We start from the raw sequence: 20,020 nt of genomic DNA, 5'->3' as shown, positions 1-20,020 counted from the left end.
ATAAAATTTGTATCCAGTACAAAACCAAAACTCAACTATATGTAACTATATGTTACATTAACACAACACTGTAAATCAACTGTACTTGAATAAGATAAATTTAAAGAAAAAAAACAAACAAAAAGCCCTATATGCTATATATAAGGGATATATCTAAAGGAAAGTCACTCAGAAAGTTAGAAGTGCAAGACTGGACAAAGACATATCAAGGCAGAAAACACTGAAGGAAAGTGGAAAAGGCTAAGATGTATGAGAAAGCTCTAAGCCTCATAAATCTTTGGAAGTAAATATCATGTCATCAAAATATCAATACTTGACACATGGACTGCAGGAAATGGAAGGAGAAATAAATTTAATGACAATGACAATAACAAATGACACCTGTAGACCCGCAGTAGATCAAGCAGATTAAAAAGTAAGGGTGCATATGAATCAAATAATATGATTAATAAGAAATTCATAATAAATATACATTGACTCCAGTAACAGGGAATTCACTTTCTTTTAAGTACTCACAGATGATCTACCAAAGGTAGATCACAAAGAAAACCTTAAAAAATTATAAATGCAATCAATTATTTTTAAAAATCACAAAATTAAGGGAAAATCCTTTCACCAGGCAACTAAAAAATTTCCTATTTTAAAACATTTTTGAGGTCAAAGGAGAAAATAAAACTGATATTACAGACTTGATAACAATTATAACCAAAACACTACCTATCAAAACTTAAGAGACATGATTAAAACAGGTCTTTAAACAATCGGAAAAAGTACCAACAAGGAAAAATAAAAATAAATCAACTAGGCACAAATTAACTAAGAACTTAGAAAAATATCACCAAAACCAATGAAGACTAAAGCAGACATTAATGAATATATCAAACAGAAAACCCCAGTAGAATATATGAATAAACTTAAAAGCTTTTATATTACAAAATAGATAAACCACTGAATAGGCTACTCAAGAAAGAAGGGACAATGAATTAAACATACATCTTTTGAAAACCTATATTAAATGGATGACTTTCTAGGAAAATATAAATTATCATTTTTCTTCAAGAAGAGAAAGTTAAATAAATAGATCAATAATAGTGAAGAAAATTGAGAACATTATTGGAGAGCCACATCTCCAAACATATCAAGTCAGATGGTTTCACTCACTAATATTTTTTAGTCTTCAAGAAGATAAATTTAGTAGTATTTACATTTTTTTAGCAGTCACAGAGAAAGAAATCTTTCAAATTAATCAGAAACCAACACAGCATTCATTCAAGCTTTTCAAAGAAAGTATAAAAAACTACAGACAAATCTTCATTATGAATACCTATGCAAAAATCTTATGTAAGATACTATCAAATGGAATTCAGCAGGATATTAATATATATTACAACCAGGTAAGGCTGTGATAATTATTCATTATAAGGAGAACTGTTGACAAAGAAACATATCTTTTCAGTTTTCTTCTTCCCATATCCACTCAGATTCAAAATTTAGTTATTAATTTCTAAGAGAAATCTCTCAAGTATTTTTTGAGATCTAGGCAACCAACTCTAGTGTTCTTGCCTGGAGAATCCCGTGGATAGAGCCTGCCAGGCTACAGTCCATGCAGTCGCAAAGAGTCAGACATGACTGAGTGACTAACACTCTTGCTTTCAGCTTTTGTCAAAACACACACACACGTATAGTTTTTGTGAAAACACACATACAGGAGATTAGTGTTAATGGAATGTTACTATTGCATTTTAAAATTTAATGAACAGTATAAAATAATAGGTAGCTTGCAGTAAAATAAAATAAAATATACATATTCATTCATATATATTTATAAAACATTTTAGAATTATCAGAATATTAACAGGAGTTACTTCTGAGTGTTAAAATTTTGGCTGGTTTTTATTTTCCTTTTTCTATACTCTTCTTTTTATAATGTGTTTTATATTTGTAATTTAAAAAATATTCTAAAAAGAAATAAGAGCTACTTTCTTCCCAAGTCACTTGGAAACACAATCAAATACCCACATTTTCTTTTGTCTGTTTCACATGCACATATTTTGTACGAGATGTAGGGCCCACCTCAATCAGTTCCTTGCTTGTTTCATCCCAGGAGCTGCTACATCTGCTCAAGGAGACAGTATTGGGATCCCCAGGCAGTTCTGAAAGAGACTGGAAAAGCCAGGACCGGGCCAAGGTGTCAGTATAGAGGGAGACATTCTCTGAGCTTGGCTTCTTTGGGAGCTAGGTTTTGCCCCAGATGCAGGCACAGTTGATGCTTTGGCTCAGAAGAACAATTTAGAATCCTGCTGAGGGGTCAAGTGACCCACAGGTAAAGCATTAAGGTCTGTCCAGAGCCATTGGGTCACCCAGGGCTGGGAGGTCAAAAAGCAGAGATTCTGAGGTCTGCAGGCCTCCAGTCTCCATATCTTCAAAAAGAACTAGGCTAGAATGCTGTAGAGAAAAGGGAATAGGTGGTAAGGAGAGGAAGAGACAAAAAGGGATTGTCCGGACAAACTCATGGTGTCTTCCTGGAGAGGTGAGGTCCAGGATATGGAAGAGGGCCAACCCTGAGTTCCAGACCTCCCCTTTCATGGAGACCATTCAAAATCAGCAAGCGGTAGCAGGCCCTGGATACTTCTTCCCAGATTTTGCTCTTCATCACAGATCTTTATAAATGATGAGTGTTTGATCTCGTCCCAGCTCTGTGACTGGACCGGATGTTATTCCACTTTTCTGACAGAGATTATGAGCTTCAGAGAAGTTTGATGCTTATAGGGCTGGTAAGTGGGGGAGACAGGACTCAAGCTCTGTATAGTTGATACCAAATCCTGGATCCTTTCCAGTTTCCAAAGCTGATTCCATTTCCCTGAATGAGCCACAGGCCTTTAGATATTCCTAAAACTGGACTTTGGCTCAATAGTTCTAAAAGCTTCTTCTCACCACCTCTGGAAGGATGCCCCAGAAGTTGGGGTGCTCCTCCAGAGACATGATCTGGGGCTGGGCCTGAGGTAGCAGTCCCACTGGCTTCTGCTCTAGTCACAGGCTCAATAGAATCTACGGGAAATGCAGTGGACTTTTTTTACTTCTACCATCAATTTGTGGCCTGGTTTCCTTGAAGACCCAGAGTCTTTTCGACATGCCTTGCATTCCCCACTCCCTGTCTCATTAGAACCTAGGGAAGGAAAAAGCACGTGCATCTTCCCTACCAAGCACTCCTCTTATTTGGGGATTTGTTTCCATGAGTAGAGGCATTTCAGGGAGAGAGTACAGTAGAGCTGATGGGATTAGGTTAGAACATAGAACAATCTAATCCCATCAGCTCTAATCAATCTATATTGATTAGAACAATATAAGCAGTGTGACCTCCATTAAAATCAAACTGTGTAATTTTATGGTTTCAGAATTATTTCCCTGGCATTATAGTCAAACTCATGGCCATGAAAATGCCAATATTTTGTCTTTTGAAGTGGCAGATACAGCCTACAAACAGAATGTGTAGGAGAGTCCCTTACAACTCTTGACTGCCTAATATGAACTAATGGTGTTTTCCTGAACACATGCTAATGTAGAATGAGTGAGTGGTCCTGAAGGCAGGCGGAGCAACAGTGACTAGCAAGGTGAGTTGGCGGTAGCATAGACAAGGGCCTTGAAGTAGAGTAAGCTGGTTCCCATTCACCAGGCCCCGCCATGACCTACCTTCACACACTGCGCCTGCATCCTCATCGTGCCCACAGTCAAAGGTCTCAACCTGCTCACATTCAGCCAGTGCCGCTTCTGTCCCATTGCACAGGGCTACCTGAATAAATACAGGCTGGTCCTCTTCTGCCACTGGCAGATACAACATGCCTGCAGGTGTGTGCTTGGCTGCTCCACAGCCCAGCTCCCGGCACACCACGGCCACATCCTTCATGTCCCAGCCGTCATCACACACGGTGCCCCAGTGACCTTCCTTTTCTACCTCCACTCGCCCTTCACAACGGTGGGGACCATTCACTAAGCGTATTTTAGGCGGAAATTCTGTGAACAGAAGGGGTCAGAGCACACTCAGAAATGTCCTCTTAGGGCAGCTTCCAGTGTTAAGAGAGGTTGTTTGATAGTGGTGGTGGTATGTGGTACGAAGCAGAGGACCTGCTAAATCAGGAATCACCAAGGTTTGCTCTATCCCATGCCATTACCATCTCCTAACACATCCCACCCCACCTAAGGCCTCCACTCAAAGTCACCTGGGAAAAGGCCTTTCTTTCTGAAAACAAAGGAATACAGGCACAATAGAGACTTATGGTTGGATTTTTATGAGCTCAAAAAGATCTTAGAGAAAGAGGAGTCCAGAATCAGGTCTTTCCTTAAAATGGACAATGAGACTTGGAACAAAGAAAGGCCTAAAATAGGTCAATTGAGTTACTCAGTTTTCTTTTGCTCTACTCTGTTGCTGACTTCACCAGTCACAGGCCCATATTCTCTGTAGAGGAAAAGGATGAACACATCACATGGACTGGTTAATCTCTATTTATTTATTTTATTTTTTTGCTTCTTAAACTGGAGCAATTGTTTTTAATTTATTTATTTAAATTGAAAGATAATTATAATATTGTGTTGGTTTCTGCTATTCATCAATATGGATCAGCCATAGGTATACAAATGTCCCCTCCCTCTTACGTCTGCCTTCTACCTCTCACCCTATCCCACCCCTCTAGGTTGTCACAGAACCCCGGTTTGCGTTCCCTGAGTCATACAGCAAATTCCCATCGGCTATCTATTTCACATACATTAGTGTACATGTTTCCATGCTACTCTCTCCATTTGTCCTGCCTTCTCCTTCTTACCTGCCCCTGCCCCGTGTCCATAAGTCTGTTCTAGTCTGTGTCTAAACTGGAATAATGTCTAAAGAGACTCTTGTCTCAGGTACATGAACACCAACGTTCATTGCAGCATTATTTACAAAAGCCAAGACAGGGAAGCAACCTAAATGTCCACTGCCAGATGAATGGATAAAGAAGACGTGGTACACACATACAATGGAATGTCACTCAGCCATAACAAAGGATGGAATAATGTCATTTGCAGCAACATGGATGGACTTAGAGATTATCATGCTAAGAAATGTTAGAGAGAGATGGATAACACATAGTGTCACTTATACATGGAATCTAAAAAGAAGGCTACAAATGAACTTATCTACAAAACAGAAATAGAATCATAGACATAGTAAACAAAGTTATGGTTACCAAATGGGAAAGTGGTGGAGGCATAAATTAGGAGGTGGGAATTAGCATATTCACACTACTGTACATAAAATAGATAACCAACAAGGGCCTACTGTAAAGCACAGAGAACTCTACTCAATATTTTGTAATAACGTGTAGCGGAAAAGAATCTTAAAAGGAATATAAAACAGAATCACTGTGTTGTAAGCCTGAAATTAAAATGACATTGTAAATCAACAACGCTGCAATTAAAAAAAATTAGGGACTTCCCTTACAGAGTTAAGACTCTGTGCTTCCACTGCCGGGGGTGTGGGTTCAATCTCTGGTCAAGTAACTAAGATCCTGCACATCACGTGGCTCAGCCAAATTTCTTTTTTTACTTAAAAATTTTTTTAAATAATTAAAAAGAAACTTTTTTCTTTGGGATATCTAGCAGAGAGGAGGGATATAAAACTGAAGATGTCAGTGGTCAGCTCTGCCTGTCTGAGAAGTTAATGGAGAAATGCAGAGGAAAGAGGGGAGACAGAGACAGAACCCTTTGCTAGTCACACATTAAGCCATGTCCATTCCTGACCTGTCCCATCAACTTTACTATTTTTTTTCTGGCCCAAGCCTGTTTGTATGAGATTCCTGTCATTTGAAACAAAAATGCACCATTTTACACAGTCAATTACCAAGTTCATGACAAAGCCCCTATAAAAAGCTAAGTTTCTAAGAATTATAAGTAATAATGTGAATATGATGCTCAAAAATTAATAGCTTGAAAAGAGCATATGACTCTATAGAAACTGAATACATCAAACAACTTGCTTAATTTAATAGAGAAATAAAAACTGAACTTTGCATATCCTAAATAGAAAATTCGCATTCTTTTCAAATTCCATTTATAGCATTTAGAAAAAATGTTAACTGTATGTTATTTCAAAAGATATTATTATAAATCACCAAATGATACAGGTCATATTCTTTGATAAAATTTAATATAGGGATAATAAAAAGTTTTTAGAAATAAATTTATAAGAATCTAAAAAAGTATATAAATGAACTTATCTACAAAACAGAAATAGAGTCACAAATGTAGAAAACAAGTTTATGGTTACCATGGGGTAAGTGAGGGAGGAATACATTTTAAGATTGGGATTGACATATACACACTGCTGTTGCTGCTGCTCCTGCTAAGTCGCTTCAGTTGTGTCCGGCTCCATGCGACTCCAGAGACAGCAGCCCACCAGGTTCCCCTGTCCCTGGGATTCTCCAGGCAAGGACACTGGAGTGGGTTGCCATTTCCTTCTCCAGTGCATGAAAGTGAAAAGTGAAAGGGAAGTTGCTCAGTCGCGTCCGACTCCTAGCGACCCCATGGACTGCAGCCTACCAGGCTCCTCCGTCCATGGGGTTTTCACTACTATATATAAAATAGATAACTAATAAGATCCATTGTATATCACAAGGAATTTGACTCAATACTCTGTAATGACCTATATGGGAAAATAATCTAAAACAGAGTGGATATATGTACATGTATAACTGGTTGGGGCTTCCCAGATGGCAAAGTGGTAAAGAACCTGCCTGCCAATGCAGGAGATGCAAGGGACACGGGTTCAATCCCTCGGTCGGGAAGATGCCCTGGAGGAGGAAATAGCAACCCATTCTGGTATTCTTGCCTGGAGAATCCCCATGGACAGAGGAGCCTGGTGAGCTACAGTCCATCGGGTGGCAAAGAGTAGGACACAACTGAAGTGACTTAGCACGCATGCATGCACAATTGGTGTGCCTTGCCATACACCTGAAACTAACATGACACTGCATATCAAATATACTCCAATAAAAATTTAAAAAAGAAACTAATAAAAGAGGATAAAAACCTATTCATAAAGAATTATTAAGTTTCAGGCTATAAAATTAAGTGAAACACAAATTTTACATACTTTGTAAATTAAACAAATGAAAATATTATACATCAAAATCTGTAGGATGAGATGAAAGTGGTACTTAGAAGAAACTATACAGTTTTAAATTCATTTACTAGGAAACAAAGATGAAAAATGAATAAGCATTTGTTTAAGAAATCAAAGAACCACATAAACTGAAACGGAAGAAAGAAATATTGAAGATAAAGGAGAAACAAATGAATCAGAAAACCAAAACTCAAATATATTTGAATAAGAAAACTAAGCCTGGTTCTTTAAAAAGAGCAATAAAATTGACAAGCATATGGCAAATATGATTAAGAAAAAGAGATCACACAAACTAGAAATGAGAAGAGAGCATAAATGCATATATAAAGGCTGTTTCAAAATTAGATGAGAATACTATGGACAACATTCTGTGATAAATTTAGGTATAATCGCCCAAATTATTTTAACAAGGAATAGAAAATTTGAAGACTAATAAAAAAGATTTGACAGTGGAGGTAAGGATTTAAGACGCTCAGAATGTCATTTAGGCTAGTTCCAAAGACTTTGCAAATAGATAATTCCAATACAGTATTAAACTGCTGCAGAGCATAGAAAATATGGAAGACTTCTGAAAACATTCTTATGAGGCAAACCTATCCCTGAAACCAAAATTAGTTCAAAAAAGAAAACTCATAAATAAAGATGCAAACATTTGAAATAAATATTAAGTTGTACGTAGCTGCTACCTATGATATAATGACTGAGAAGGGTTTATACAGGAATTCAATGATTATTCCATATTAAGAAACTTATTAAGGCACTTCTCCACAATAATAAATTAAAGGGAAAATATTATATATACAGCCATCATTTTAAACTAGTGGCAAGGAGCAGTTTTTCAATTCTGTAGTTCTTGCCTAGAGTTTCATCTTTGCACCTACTCGCTGTGTGACGGTGGGTAAGTTACTTATTTTAAATATCATTTCCTCATTAGTAACATGAGAGTTGTCAATGGAGATTAAATGAGATAATCCTAGTAAAGTTTTGAATCCTAGAATCTGGCTTGTTCATGGGGTTTTCACGGTTTCCTTAAGTATTGACAAGGTTTGGTTGTAGCTCCTTGCTCGCTGAGAGCTCTGAATATGCAATCATCTTTGTCTCCTCTCTCCATGCCTCACTTACCCCACTCCCAGGGCTGATTTGATCCTAGTGAAGTATCTATTTCACACCTATCTGATGGTGAAAGGGAAACCGGAAGGCCAGTGATGATGATGTTCAGACCAGCGAGAAGGAGAGACAGGGAGAGCTGACAGCTTCTTTTGTCGAACTCCGATTCCTCGAGGGAGAGGAAAATCCATGGAAAGGACACACAAGCCACTGTTTGGAATGACGGCAACCAGTGTTCTGGAAGGAGGCTTTGGACTTTTCCTACCTGTCACGTAGAGTACCGCCACGTCACTGCGCTGGGCCCCCAGGCCGTTGTCCGCCTCACAAGCATAGGCCCCAGAATGCCTTGCGGTCACAGATAGGTTGAAGGACGCTCCTCCTCCAAAAGGCGCCGCGGTGTTCCCCAGGGGAACATTTTCATGGTAAAACCGGTACAAAATGGGGGGAGATGCTCCCTTGTCCTCACAGCGAAGCTCCACCACGTCCCCAGTCAAGGCCTGGGCCCCAGGAACACTGAAGGTGAGGACAGGACGTGACACTGGAACTGATAAAGGGCAGTTCATCAGAGAGGGTCTCTTGTGCGGGCCCAGACTTATAACCCACTCTCTCTATTCTCACGGTATCCACACAGTACCTCTCAAGCCCTGGGGTTTCTTCCCATTAGCGCACCTTCTGATCTAACGCTGCAGAGACGGTTCCCTATGGAGCTTTGACAATTTCTGGGGAGGAATTCTGGAGGTCATATGTCTGACCGAGCCTCATAGCCTGCTTCCTGTCTCCCCTTGTCATCGTCCTTTAGCTCTCCTGACCCTGTTGTCACTGCTACCGCTGCCACCACCGTTGCAATAACAATCCTAGCATGTTAATGGTTTCCTAACCTCTTCACAGCCCTGATTCTTATCCTTGAAACATCCTCACTGTCACAGAAGGAAATCAATTGCAGTTGGGACTCTCCAGCTAATTAGGAGAATTAGCTACTTACTTCTCACAGTGACGATCACTGCCTGGCTCTGGATGAGGCCGTAGCCGTTGTCAGCTGTGCAGTAGTAGCGTCCGGCATGGCTCTCCCGGATAACCGGGATCTCCAGCTCTGCTCTCTGGGAGCGCTGACTTTTCTGCCCCAGACTCTCTCTTGTGTCCTCTCTGTGCCAAAAGAACTTGGTTTTCCCGGTGCCTTTGGCCACAGAGCAGACAAGGACCAGCGTCTCCCCTTTAACCACCTGGTCCCTCTGGGGCTGTGTCTCCAGGAACACTCCAGACACAGGGATTCCTGTGTGAACACAGGACGACAGGTGAGGGCATGATGGGAGGAGGATGGGGCTGGAATGTTGGACAGGGGCACTTTTTATGGGACTTGAAGATACACTCTTCTGTGGGTGCAGAAAGGTGAGGGCCTGGAGTGGAGGTTGGTACCACCTGCTGACCATTATGGCAGGTGGAGCTGGTGGGATGTTTAGGCAGAGAAGTATTTTTTTATCAGGGAGGGTACATGCTGAGGGCCCTCAGGTAGGCTCACCCTGCTCCTGAATGCTCTAAAAATTCCAACTTGCGCTTCCTCCACACTCATTAGCCTTTGCTAATGACCACAGCCCTTAGTGATCTTGCTCCTTCCTGATCTCCAGATAAACTCAGGACAGCGGGAGTAATGGGAAGGGGACTGACAGGGGAGTCCTCACCCACTTCCATCACTTATTCATTGCATGATCTTCATAGATTAGTTAATCTCTCTGATCTTCAGTTTTCTCAAAGGTAAAGTGTGGATAATCATATTAACTTCATAGTGTTCTCATGAAGATGAAACAGCATGCATGTACAAAGAACCTGTTACACTGAAGATGTCCAGCAAATGGTGGCTGTTACTGGTACTACTCTCCACTGGTGTGGCTGAGATAGGAAATGTAACTGACACCAGAGTGCCTGGGTTCAGATTCCAGCTGTGCCACTTATTTGCTGGGTTCCCTTGGTGGAGGCCACCAAACAGCTCTGTGCTTTCAGTTCCTCATGTGTAAAGTGAGGATGACATAATATCCACTTTACAGATAATTTTCACCTACGTCACAGGGTTACTCTGAGGACTAAATATAAAACTGCTCTGATCAGTGCCTTCCTAGTACTTGATAAACTTTCTACAAGTCTTCCCCTCTGCAAATATTTGAGCATCAGAGGGGTTCTGAATTGAATATAACAGCTTGGTTTCAGGTTAACATTTAGTAAACTTTTAGTAAGTGGTGAGGATTCTTATTGATATTTCTCACATCATCATTATCACCATCATCACTTTGTTCCTTCGTTGCTCTAGCTGGGTTAAATGTGCCTCCCAGTTGGGGGTCATTCTCTGCAGACAGAGACCGTGATTTATCTCTTGGTTCACTGAGCATTCCTCAGTGCTAAGCATACATAAATGCTCCAGAGAGATTATTATGTTTTTTAAAAATACTTCTTTACTTTTTTTTAAAAAATTATTTTTTGAACTATTTTAAAATACATATATAAATTATACATATGTATTTTAAATTTATTTATTTGGCTGCACTGGATCTTGTTGCAGCTTGTGAGATCTTTTGATTGTGGGGTGGCTCAGATGATAAAGCATCTACCTCCAATGCAGAAGACCTGAGTTTGATCCCTGAGTCAGGAAGATCCCCTGGAGAAGGGAATGCCAACCCACTCCAGTATTCTTGCCTGGAGAATTCCATGGACAGAGGAGCCAAGTGGGATACAGTTTATGGGGTCGCAAAGAGTTGGACACGACTGATTGACTAACACTTCCACTTTCTATGGGATCTAGTTCTCTGACCAGGGATTGAACCTGGACCCTCTGCATTGGGATCATGGAGTCTTAACTGCTGGACCACCAGGGAAATCCTTTTTTTTTTTTTTTTTTTTCTGGTAGGGAGAGCAGAACTATTGGGAGATGATGCCATGGTAGCAGTTAATAAAGCAGAGCCTGGTTAAGTCATTGTAGCCCCCCAACCACAGGCATAGAGGCAGCACAGTTGAAATGAAGAACACAGGTCTGAATGGGAACTACAGTTCTTCTCTGCCCGCCCAACCTAGCAGCCCAGTACCAATGCTCACTTTGCACTTGTATATAGGACTGGTGACTCTGCTTTGAGACACTGTGAGATACTGTCCTTGCCTCACACCAGTAATATCCTGAGTCTTCTATCCATATTTCTGAGATCCAAAACTCTGGTGAGTCCCAGTCTGACCTCAGGGTGTAGCCACCCCTGTAGAAGGAGTAGCGAAGTTGGGTTTCTGATCTGTCTGCAGGGAGCTGGGTACCACAGAACAGGGTTACTGAGGCTCCCTCAGTGGGTTGCGAGGGTCTGGTTGTCAGTTGAGGTGTTGGAAACAGCTCTGGAGGGAAGAATTAAACAGAGGCCACCAGTCAGTGAGGTATAGAGTTCCTGTAGAGAAGTGCCTTTTCAGCCCCAGTGAGCAGGAAACAGGCCCAGACTCTAGGACACACAGCCGCCCACCATTTCTCCCTTCCTGGGTGGTCTTCTCTGCTCTGCACCCTGCTCCTTCCACACAGGCCCTACTCCTTCCCAGTCTCATCCACTTAAAAAGTGAGACCCTCACCTCGGACAGTGAGCCATACAGATCTTGTTTGTTCCGTGTCATCTATAAATAAGAACACTCTCCTTTTTGCCTTACAATAATAGGAGCCACTGTCACTGGGTCTTGCATTTGAAATGATATAGGTGTTATAATAAGCGGGTAGCCAAGCTCCATCTTTGTAGAACGTCAGTCTCTTTATTTTATTATTGTCTCTGCCAGAGCACCTCACCACCACCTGGTCTCCTTCATAGGCATAGTATGGCATATCGATAGTCAGCCAGTCTGCAAAAGATGCAAAAATATCTATGATTCCAAGGCTCCCCACTCCCATCCCAGCCCTCTAGATTCTGTTTATAAGGCAGAGGGATAATGCAAACTCATATACAGGAAGCTGGGCAGCCATAGGTCCCTTGGGACCTACTGGCTCTCTTGGCTTCTTTGCTCAGCAAAGGTGAGCTCTGTTTCACTTAGTGACATATTTTGTCTTCCATACATCCTAATAGCTTTATGTCTATTAAAAATATTTAATCCCTTTTTTTTTTCCTGGGTGCCAATACTTTTCTGGAAAATACGGATTTAAAACAGTTCCACTTAACATCCCCTAATATCCATTCAAGGTGACCTCATATCCCTGTGGCAGCCATAAATAACCTTTGCTTTTGTCATTCCTTAGAGGCTCAGCCCAGGAGTATAATTCAAAAAGCTTCCCTTTGTCATTCTCCTTGGATGAAACAGTCTGGGTCACTGAGATATCAGCCCTGGGATCTACAGCTTCAATATTCATAATTCCTCACTTGGATGCTTTTTTCAGAGGCATCTGGATGATCCCTAAGAAGAGAAATGGGCTCCTCTTCTATTCAGGTCATTGCCTCCTCATAAAAGAGAGTGGTCACTAGAGAGTGCACGAACAGCTCGGTGTTTTGGATCTGCCCCAGGAGGGAAAGAAAACAGTACAGTGGAGAGGAGCAAGAGACTATTGCCTGAAAGTTTGTGCAGAAAGAAGGGGGAGTCAACCACAACAGTGCTCTGTGACTTAACCCTGCAGCCTTGGGCCTCTTTGGGGGAAAATTTTTTGGTTGACAGTGGAACTAGAAATTCAGGTTTAAAAATCAATTTGGAATTGTAGTTCAGTTCAGTTGCTCAGTCGTGTCCAACTCTGTGAGCCCATGGATTGCAGCACTCCGGGCCTCCCTGTTCATCACCAACTCCTGGAGTTTATTCAAACTCATGTCCATTGAGTTGGTGATGCCATCCAACCATCTCATCCTCTGTCATCCCTTTCTCCTCCTGCCTTCAATCTTTCCCAGCATCAGGGTCTTTTCAAATGAGTCGGTTCTTCACATCAGGTGGCCAAAGTACTGAAATTTCAGCTTCAACATCAAGCCTTACAATGAATATTCAGGACTGATTTCCTTTAGGATGGACTGGTTGGATCTCCTTGCTGTCCAAGGGACTCTCAAGAGTCTTCTCCAGCACCACGGTTCAAAAGCATCAATTCTTCAGCATAGTACATTGGGGTATTGTAGTACATTGGGATAAACTGCAGGGAAAATATTTGTTGTTCTGATGTAAAATCTAATCCCTGGTCCGAACTTTGGATCATTCTCCTTCAGTGTCAAGAGAGGCAGTGCCAGAGATGAAGGAACAGAGTGGGAAAAGAGACTGCCCTTGAGAGGGGCTGTCTGCCCAGCTCACCCCTTCAGCCATGAGTTTACGGTGGAGGGAAAGAGTGCTAGGTCTCAGTGTCTTGTCTCGTGATGTCAAGATCGAGTCTTCAAAGTGGGATCAATGAAAACTCCAAAAAGACCCTTGCACCCCAATGTTTACAGTAGCACTATTTGCAGTGGAAGCGGCCTAGATGTTCATTGACAGATGAATGGATAAAGAACATGTATATGTATATTAATATGGATGTACACGCACAATGGAATACCATAGCTGTTGTTGTTCAGTCGCTAAGCTGTGTCTGACTCTTTGCAACCCCATGGAATGTAGCACACCAGACTTCCCTGTCCTCCACTAATAAGTGGAATACTACTCAGTCATACAAGAGTGAAATAATGCCATTTGCAGCAATGTGGATGGACCCAGAGATTATCATACCAAGTGAAATAAGTCAGAGAAAGGCAAATACTATATCCCACCTATATGTAGACTCTAAAATATGATACAAATGTACTTATTTATAAAACAGAAACAGACAGACATAGAAAGCAAATTTATGGTTATCAAAGGCAAAAGGGGAAAAAGGATAAATTAGGAGTTTGGGATTAGTAGATACAAACTATTATATATAAAATAAACAACAAGTGTTTATAGCACAGGGAAACAAATGAAAAAGAATGTATATATATATAACTGAATCACTCTGCTGAAAACCAGAATCTCACAAATATGTAAGCCAGCTATACTTCAATTAAAAAAATGCAAAGTGGGATTCGTAAGGAGGTGGAGAGAAAGCTTTCATATTATGATAAACATTTTCTCATCTTTTAAATTTTCTGTTTTTGTTGTATTTTACAACATTCACACTCAATATAGGGATCTATACTTATATAATTGGAGAAGTAAAAGGTGACCCATCCCAGTATTCTTGCCTGGGAAATCCCATGGACAGAGGAGCCTGGTGGACTACAGTCCATGGGGTTGCAAGAGTAGGACAAAACTTAGGGACTAAACCACCACCACCACCATATATATAATACATTAAAGGTACATGCTCAAATTTTTTTCCTGATAGAACAAAATGATCAAATAATTTCAGAGATGACTACTCCATATTTTTTTAGCTACTTCAAAAGCCCCACCATTAGGCTAGGAGGTTGGAGTGGATGGTGGGAGTCATAAGTATTGATAAAGAAAAAGAAGTCTTAAGTCCTTCTGGAGACCTAAAGTTTTCTTCCTCAACATTGGGCAAGGTTTTGCTTCCCTGATAGCTCAGTTGGTAAAGAATCCACCTGCAATGCAGGAGACTTCGCTTTGATTCCTGGATCTTCCTGGGTCGGGAAGATCCACTGGAGAAGGATAGGCTACCCACTCCAGTATTCTTGGGCTTCCCCTGTGGCTCAGCTGGTAAAGAATCCATCTGCAATTCGAGAGACTTCAGTTCGATCCCTGGGTTGGAAAGATCCCCTGGAGGAGGGAAAGGCTACCCACTCCAGTATTCTGGCCTGGAGAATTCCATGGACTGTATAGTCAATGGGGTTGCAAAGAGTCGAACATGAGCAACTTTTACTTTCACTTCACTTTCAGTGAAGATTACAGAAATTAAAACTTAATTAAAGAAATATTTGAAAAATAAGATTTATATGACCAACTTGGTAATATTGACAAGGGCTGGAGTTAGATAAGAAATGTGACTACAGGTTACACAGAGTCTGGAACAAAGATTGGACCCTTTTCCCTGTGTACTTACAGATCCATTCCTTTGAGGGCTTCCCAGATGGTGCTAGTGGTAAAGAACCAGCCTGCCAGTGCAGGAGACATAAGCAACTTGGGTTCAGTCCCTGGGTCAGGAAGATCCCCTGGAGGAGGGCATGGCAACCCACTCCAATATTCTTGCCTGGAGAATCCCATGGACAAAGGAGCTTGGTGGGCTACAGTCCATAGGGTCACACAGAGTCAGACACAACTGAAGTGACTTAGCATGCATGCATGCCATTCCCTTGAGGAACGTACAATTGTACATATGTACACATTATACTACAATTTCAGGGAGTTCACTGGATCCTATGAAGCTGATTCAGAGACTCTCTAATGTGTTAAGAACATTTTTGCTTAAAATAACAAAATGTAATGTAATTTAGATCACCAGATATAAAAGTACTAGATTTATAAGTATCACTTTCCATGCCTATAGCAGGATAAATACTCTCTCCAAGGAATCATTAAAGAAGAAAGTGTAACTTTCCAGGTTAATATAAAAGCAAACTTTCTTTTTCATTACATTAGAATTTTAATTAAAAAAAAGAAAGAAAAGTTAGACATGGGTAGTTTGCAATCCAAATATAAGATTGAGGGAAGTTCTTGTTTTTTACACAGCCTCTCCCTAGCCCACTGGTTTTCTATTATAAATATTTTCCATCACTGTCTCTAGTGCTTCTGGTGGAGGCAACTGAGCTCCTGTGGATGAAACCAGGAGAACATTTTCCCGATACTACATTGCATGATTTGCTTTCTCTTCATAAGTTAAATTCTTTCCTGTCCCAGGGCTTAGTAGTAAAGGTGGAGGAATTCATTGCCTTGGAGTGTCAGGGTAGGGTCTTTTGCCCATCAAGCAGGCAGGTAGCAAAGATGAATGTGACGTCAGAGCACTCCTGCCCCGGCTATGACCAAGGTGAGACACTGGCCTCCTGCTCTCTTCACCCCAGTCCAAGCCCTGATCTCCAAAACCCTCACCTAAGAGGCTGGGGGAAGTGGTATCTTCCTTGCATAGCAGAATAACTATGGTTCCTAGAGGTCTAGAAGAACACCACCACCAAAAGAGTAACTCACCTGACTGCACGCTGATAGGAGCTGTAGGGGAACAGAGTCAGAGAGGTTACTACAAGACTAGAATAAATATCTTTTTTAAAAAGGTTATAACTCTCTAAAAATATTTCCAGCAATTCTCTTTTCCCCTTTCCTCTACCCCTTCTTCCCTCTACCCCTACCCTCCCTTCCCTTCCATCCTTCTTCCCTCAGTTCCTCTATTTTCCCTCCTATCTCCCCTTCCTACCTTCACAACATTCCTGTAGAACTGAATGTTTGTTTTGTAAGACAAAACACTCTGTAAACATAAACCATCTCCTTTACCAGAAGTTGGTTATTTTGCAAGTAAATTCTCAGAAGTTTCATGACTTACTATCTCCTCTCCCACCTTCTCTCTTTAAGACTGATTTTTGTTTGTTTTGTTTTATTTTGAGATACATTGCCTGCCTGGTGGCAACACACAAACCAGGAAGGGTCGGGAAGGAAATGGAGGTGTCCTTTTGACACTGTTTCTTCTTTTCCCCCTATTTAGATCTAGTATTATATTTGCATCCATATACAAGAGCCATGGCTTGGCTCAGAGGTAAGTGCCTGCAATGCAAGAGACAGGAAATGGTGGTTTAGTCCCTGGGTGGGAAAGATCCCCTGGAGAAGGGCATGGCAACCCACTCCCAGTATTCTTGCCTGGAGAATCACGTGGACAGAGGAGCCTGTGGGCTACAGTCCATGGGTTCTCAAAGAGTTGGACATGACTGAGTGACTGAGCATGCATACGCACAAGAGTCATATTAATCAGCAAAAAACACAGTCTCATCTCTGGGTAGCAAGTATTGAAGCCTCTCCAAAACCTAAGTCTAGGAAAGTTGGAGTTTAACCAAAAATGTGGTAATTTGAAGTGGAAGTGGGGTTGGTGGCAGAGGAGGATTTAAATGGGTTAGAAATAAAATTTATCCTAACAAAATTCCTTTGATGTCCTTTTAAGAAGCTTTCCAATTTTGTTAGAGATCAAAGTAGAAATGGTTATTAAACAAAGGGAGAAGGCAGTAGTATTTAGAAAAGAAACTCACAGTCCTTTGTTTTTCCTGGGAACCCTGCTCATCAGTACTCATTTGCATATTACCTATTATTGGTCCTGAGTTATTAGAAACTGAAGCCCATTGCTACTAATCCTAGCAGAAAAAGAAGAGATTCTGGGTGCCCAGGTATAGGTGATTCTGCCGTGTGTGTGTGTGTGTGTGTGTGTGTGCGTGTGTGTGTGTGTGTGTGTTAGTCACTCAGTTAGTCACCCAGCTCTTTGCTACCCCATGAACTGTAGCCCATAGACTCCTCTGTCCATGGGATTCTTCAGGCAAGAATACTGGAGTGGGTAGCCATTCCCTTCTCCAGGGAATCTTCCTGACCCAGGGATCGAACCCAGGTCTCCTGCATTGGCAAGCAGATTCTTTACCCTCTGAGCCATGAGGGAAGCCCAGTTCTGCCCCGGCTGTCCCCAAATCCTGCTGTAGCATCCTACCCACCAAGGACCAGAAGCAAAGGCCACAGGAACATGAGGCTAGAGGTGAGAAGTTCTCCCAGTGACTGGTGCAGCTCAGGTCCCAAAGCAGAATCCACAGTCTATCTCCATGGACTGTGAAGCCAGGATTGGGCACTGTGTGGTTCAGGTTTTATTTTATAGAAATTAAAAAAAAAGGAAGTAGGAAATCTCTCTGTTTGACAATCAGCATTGTCCTCACCCCCAGCCCCACATATGCTGAGAAAGTAAATGTTGTTCTTCTGGTTTTTTTTTTTTTTGTGTGTGTGTGTTTTTTTTTTTGAGAGGAGTGGAGGCTGTGCTGGGTCTTGGTTGTGGTGTGTGGGCTCTAGAACACTCAGGCTCAATAGTTTCTGTGTGCAGGCTGAGTTGCCCTGCAATATGGGGGATCTTAGTTCCCTGACCAGGGATCAAACCCATGTCTCCCGCACTGAAAGGCAGATTCTTAACCACTGGGCCACCAGGGAAGTCTCTAAATATTCTTCTTTACAGACTTGCTCAGATATGTGTGTTTTGATTAGAAATGCTCCTTAAAATGTAAGATGCCTTCTCCATGTAGCTAAGGTCCCTCTAGAGAAGCTGTCTAACTTGTTTTGACTCTGCAGTGACTGTTGATTTAATTCTGGGCCTACTAAAATTCATATTACCTTCATGGTCTTTTTGAAAGAGAAATCCCTTTTACCGCTCAGAATGCATGGTCTGTTATGGAATTCCTAATATTGTGACACCATGCTAACACCACATGGATGCTGCTCTTTGGAGATCTGCTTTACCATATGAAGAAATAATAAGCATTTGTTAAAAATGATGGTGGATTAGAATGGTATTAGATGGTATTATGTAGTCCAGGAACTCAGGAGGATACAAATTCAGCCCAACCCAAGTCATCTCTGCCCATGAGATGTTCCAGACAGATACAAGCAGAATGGAAAAAGTAATACACTCTGTGGCATTAACCTTGAGGTATTAGCCCCAAATTACTTTACAGTGATCTGAAGGGCTTTAACACCCACAGGACAGGTCACATCTGTCTCCTCACATTCCAAAGGTCAAGAATCAATTTTGGAAGAGAGCTCTTGTATCAGGCTGGAAATAGACTCAAACTAGTCTTGAAAGAAAACGCTTTAATGAAAGGACTGACTTATAGAGATGTGGACAGGGTTGAAATAACAAACTAAAGATGATGAGTCACCTCAAGGCCAATCACAGTGGGACACTGTTTCAGCCCCTGTACTGAAGAAGCAAGGGGAGGAAGGAGAGTTACAAAAGCCCAATGTGAACTGGAGTCACCAAGGAGGGGCCACCAGGCAGAGCTGTGACTGTGGAGGATGCAGCTACTGCTGGAGATGAGGCACTGAGGCTGAGAGGGAGAGGGGATGCCCTGACCGCTCCCTGCTGCCCTGTCTTCCTTAGCATTCTCTCTTCTACTGATGGAGTCCAACTGCAAATTGGTGGGGCTGACTGATGTAGTGTGCAGGGGTCAGCAAGCCAGGGCACAGAGCAGCCAAGAAAGGCAGAGAACGAATCAGGGTGGGATAAAAGTGGTTCAAGTGGAGAATAACTTGTAGAGACCTAAATGGTGGGTGGGATTATACAAGCATTAGAAGCTCCCTCTCAGTAAAAACCTTTCTTTTTCCATGTTCCCCACTTGATGCTATCAGTGTGTGCATTGTTGAGATGAGACCAAAAACACATTTAGGTGGGGGCAAAACCTAAATATTATTATCTTGTAAGCCATACCAGGAAGGAATATTGACAATGGAATAAACATGGCGAATGAACACTTCACTAGGAATTTGTTGGTTCCTCCAAATGGCCCTCACACATAGAAGGCAAGGATAGATGAAGACCACTCCAGATTGGTATGTGGCAGGTTTAATAAGCAAGGGAACTTATGAGGTTTGTCTTGAGTGGCCACAAGTAAGTGATTTTTGCACTCACCTATGACCTGCCTTTTGAGAAACCTACAGCTCAGGAAGCAACAGTTAGAACTGGACATGGAACAACAGACTGGTTCCAAATAGGAAAAGGAGTATGTCAAGTCTGTATATTGCCACCCTGCTTATTTAACTTATATGCAGAGTACATAATGAGAAATGCTGGGCTGGAAGTAGCACAAGCTGGAATCAAGATTGCTGGGAGAAGTATCAATAACCTCAGATATGCAGATGACACCACCCTTATGGCAGAAAGTG

General features: G+C 41.6%; 1 protein-coding gene across 3 annotated transcripts; it reads right to left on the bottom strand.

The window, feature by feature from the left end:
• Positions 1-335: 335 nt before the first annotated feature.
• LOC121817794 (Fc receptor-like protein 2) lies at positions 336-17,937 on the bottom strand. Of its 3 annotated transcripts, none has more exons than XM_060403232.1 (8): positions 17,812-17,937; positions 16,319-16,339; positions 15,240-15,386; positions 11,846-12,106; positions 11,339-11,620; positions 8,526-8,804; positions 3,691-4,011; positions 336-2,445 (listed from the first exon to the last, which is right to left on the bottom strand). In XM_060403232.1, exons 1-8 carry the CDS (start codon positions 17,840-17,842, stop codon positions 2,438-2,440), a joined length of 1,350 nt encoding a protein of 449 aa, XP_060259215.1. In that variant the 5' UTR covers positions 17,843-17,937; the 3' UTR covers positions 336-2,437. The 3 variants fall into 3 exon arrangements, with proteins under 3 accessions (XP_060259215.1, XP_060259210.1, XP_060259217.1); XM_060403227.1 differs by lacking the exon at positions 15,240-15,386 and adding an exon at positions 9,243-9,530; XM_060403234.1 differs by lacking the exon at positions 15,240-15,386.
• Between the last annotated feature and the right edge of the window lie 2,083 nt (positions 17,938-20,020).

The sequence above is a fragment of the Ovis aries genome, chromosome 1 (genome assembly GCF_016772045.2).
Source record: "Ovis aries strain OAR_USU_Benz2616 breed Rambouillet chromosome 1, ARS-UI_Ramb_v3.0, whole genome shotgun sequence".
Lineage (NCBI taxonomy): Eukaryota > Metazoa > Chordata > Mammalia > Artiodactyla > Bovidae > Ovis > Ovis aries.
The sequence above is the reverse complement of the archived record's forward strand: the minus strand, read 5'-3'. Positions and strand labels throughout refer to the sequence as shown.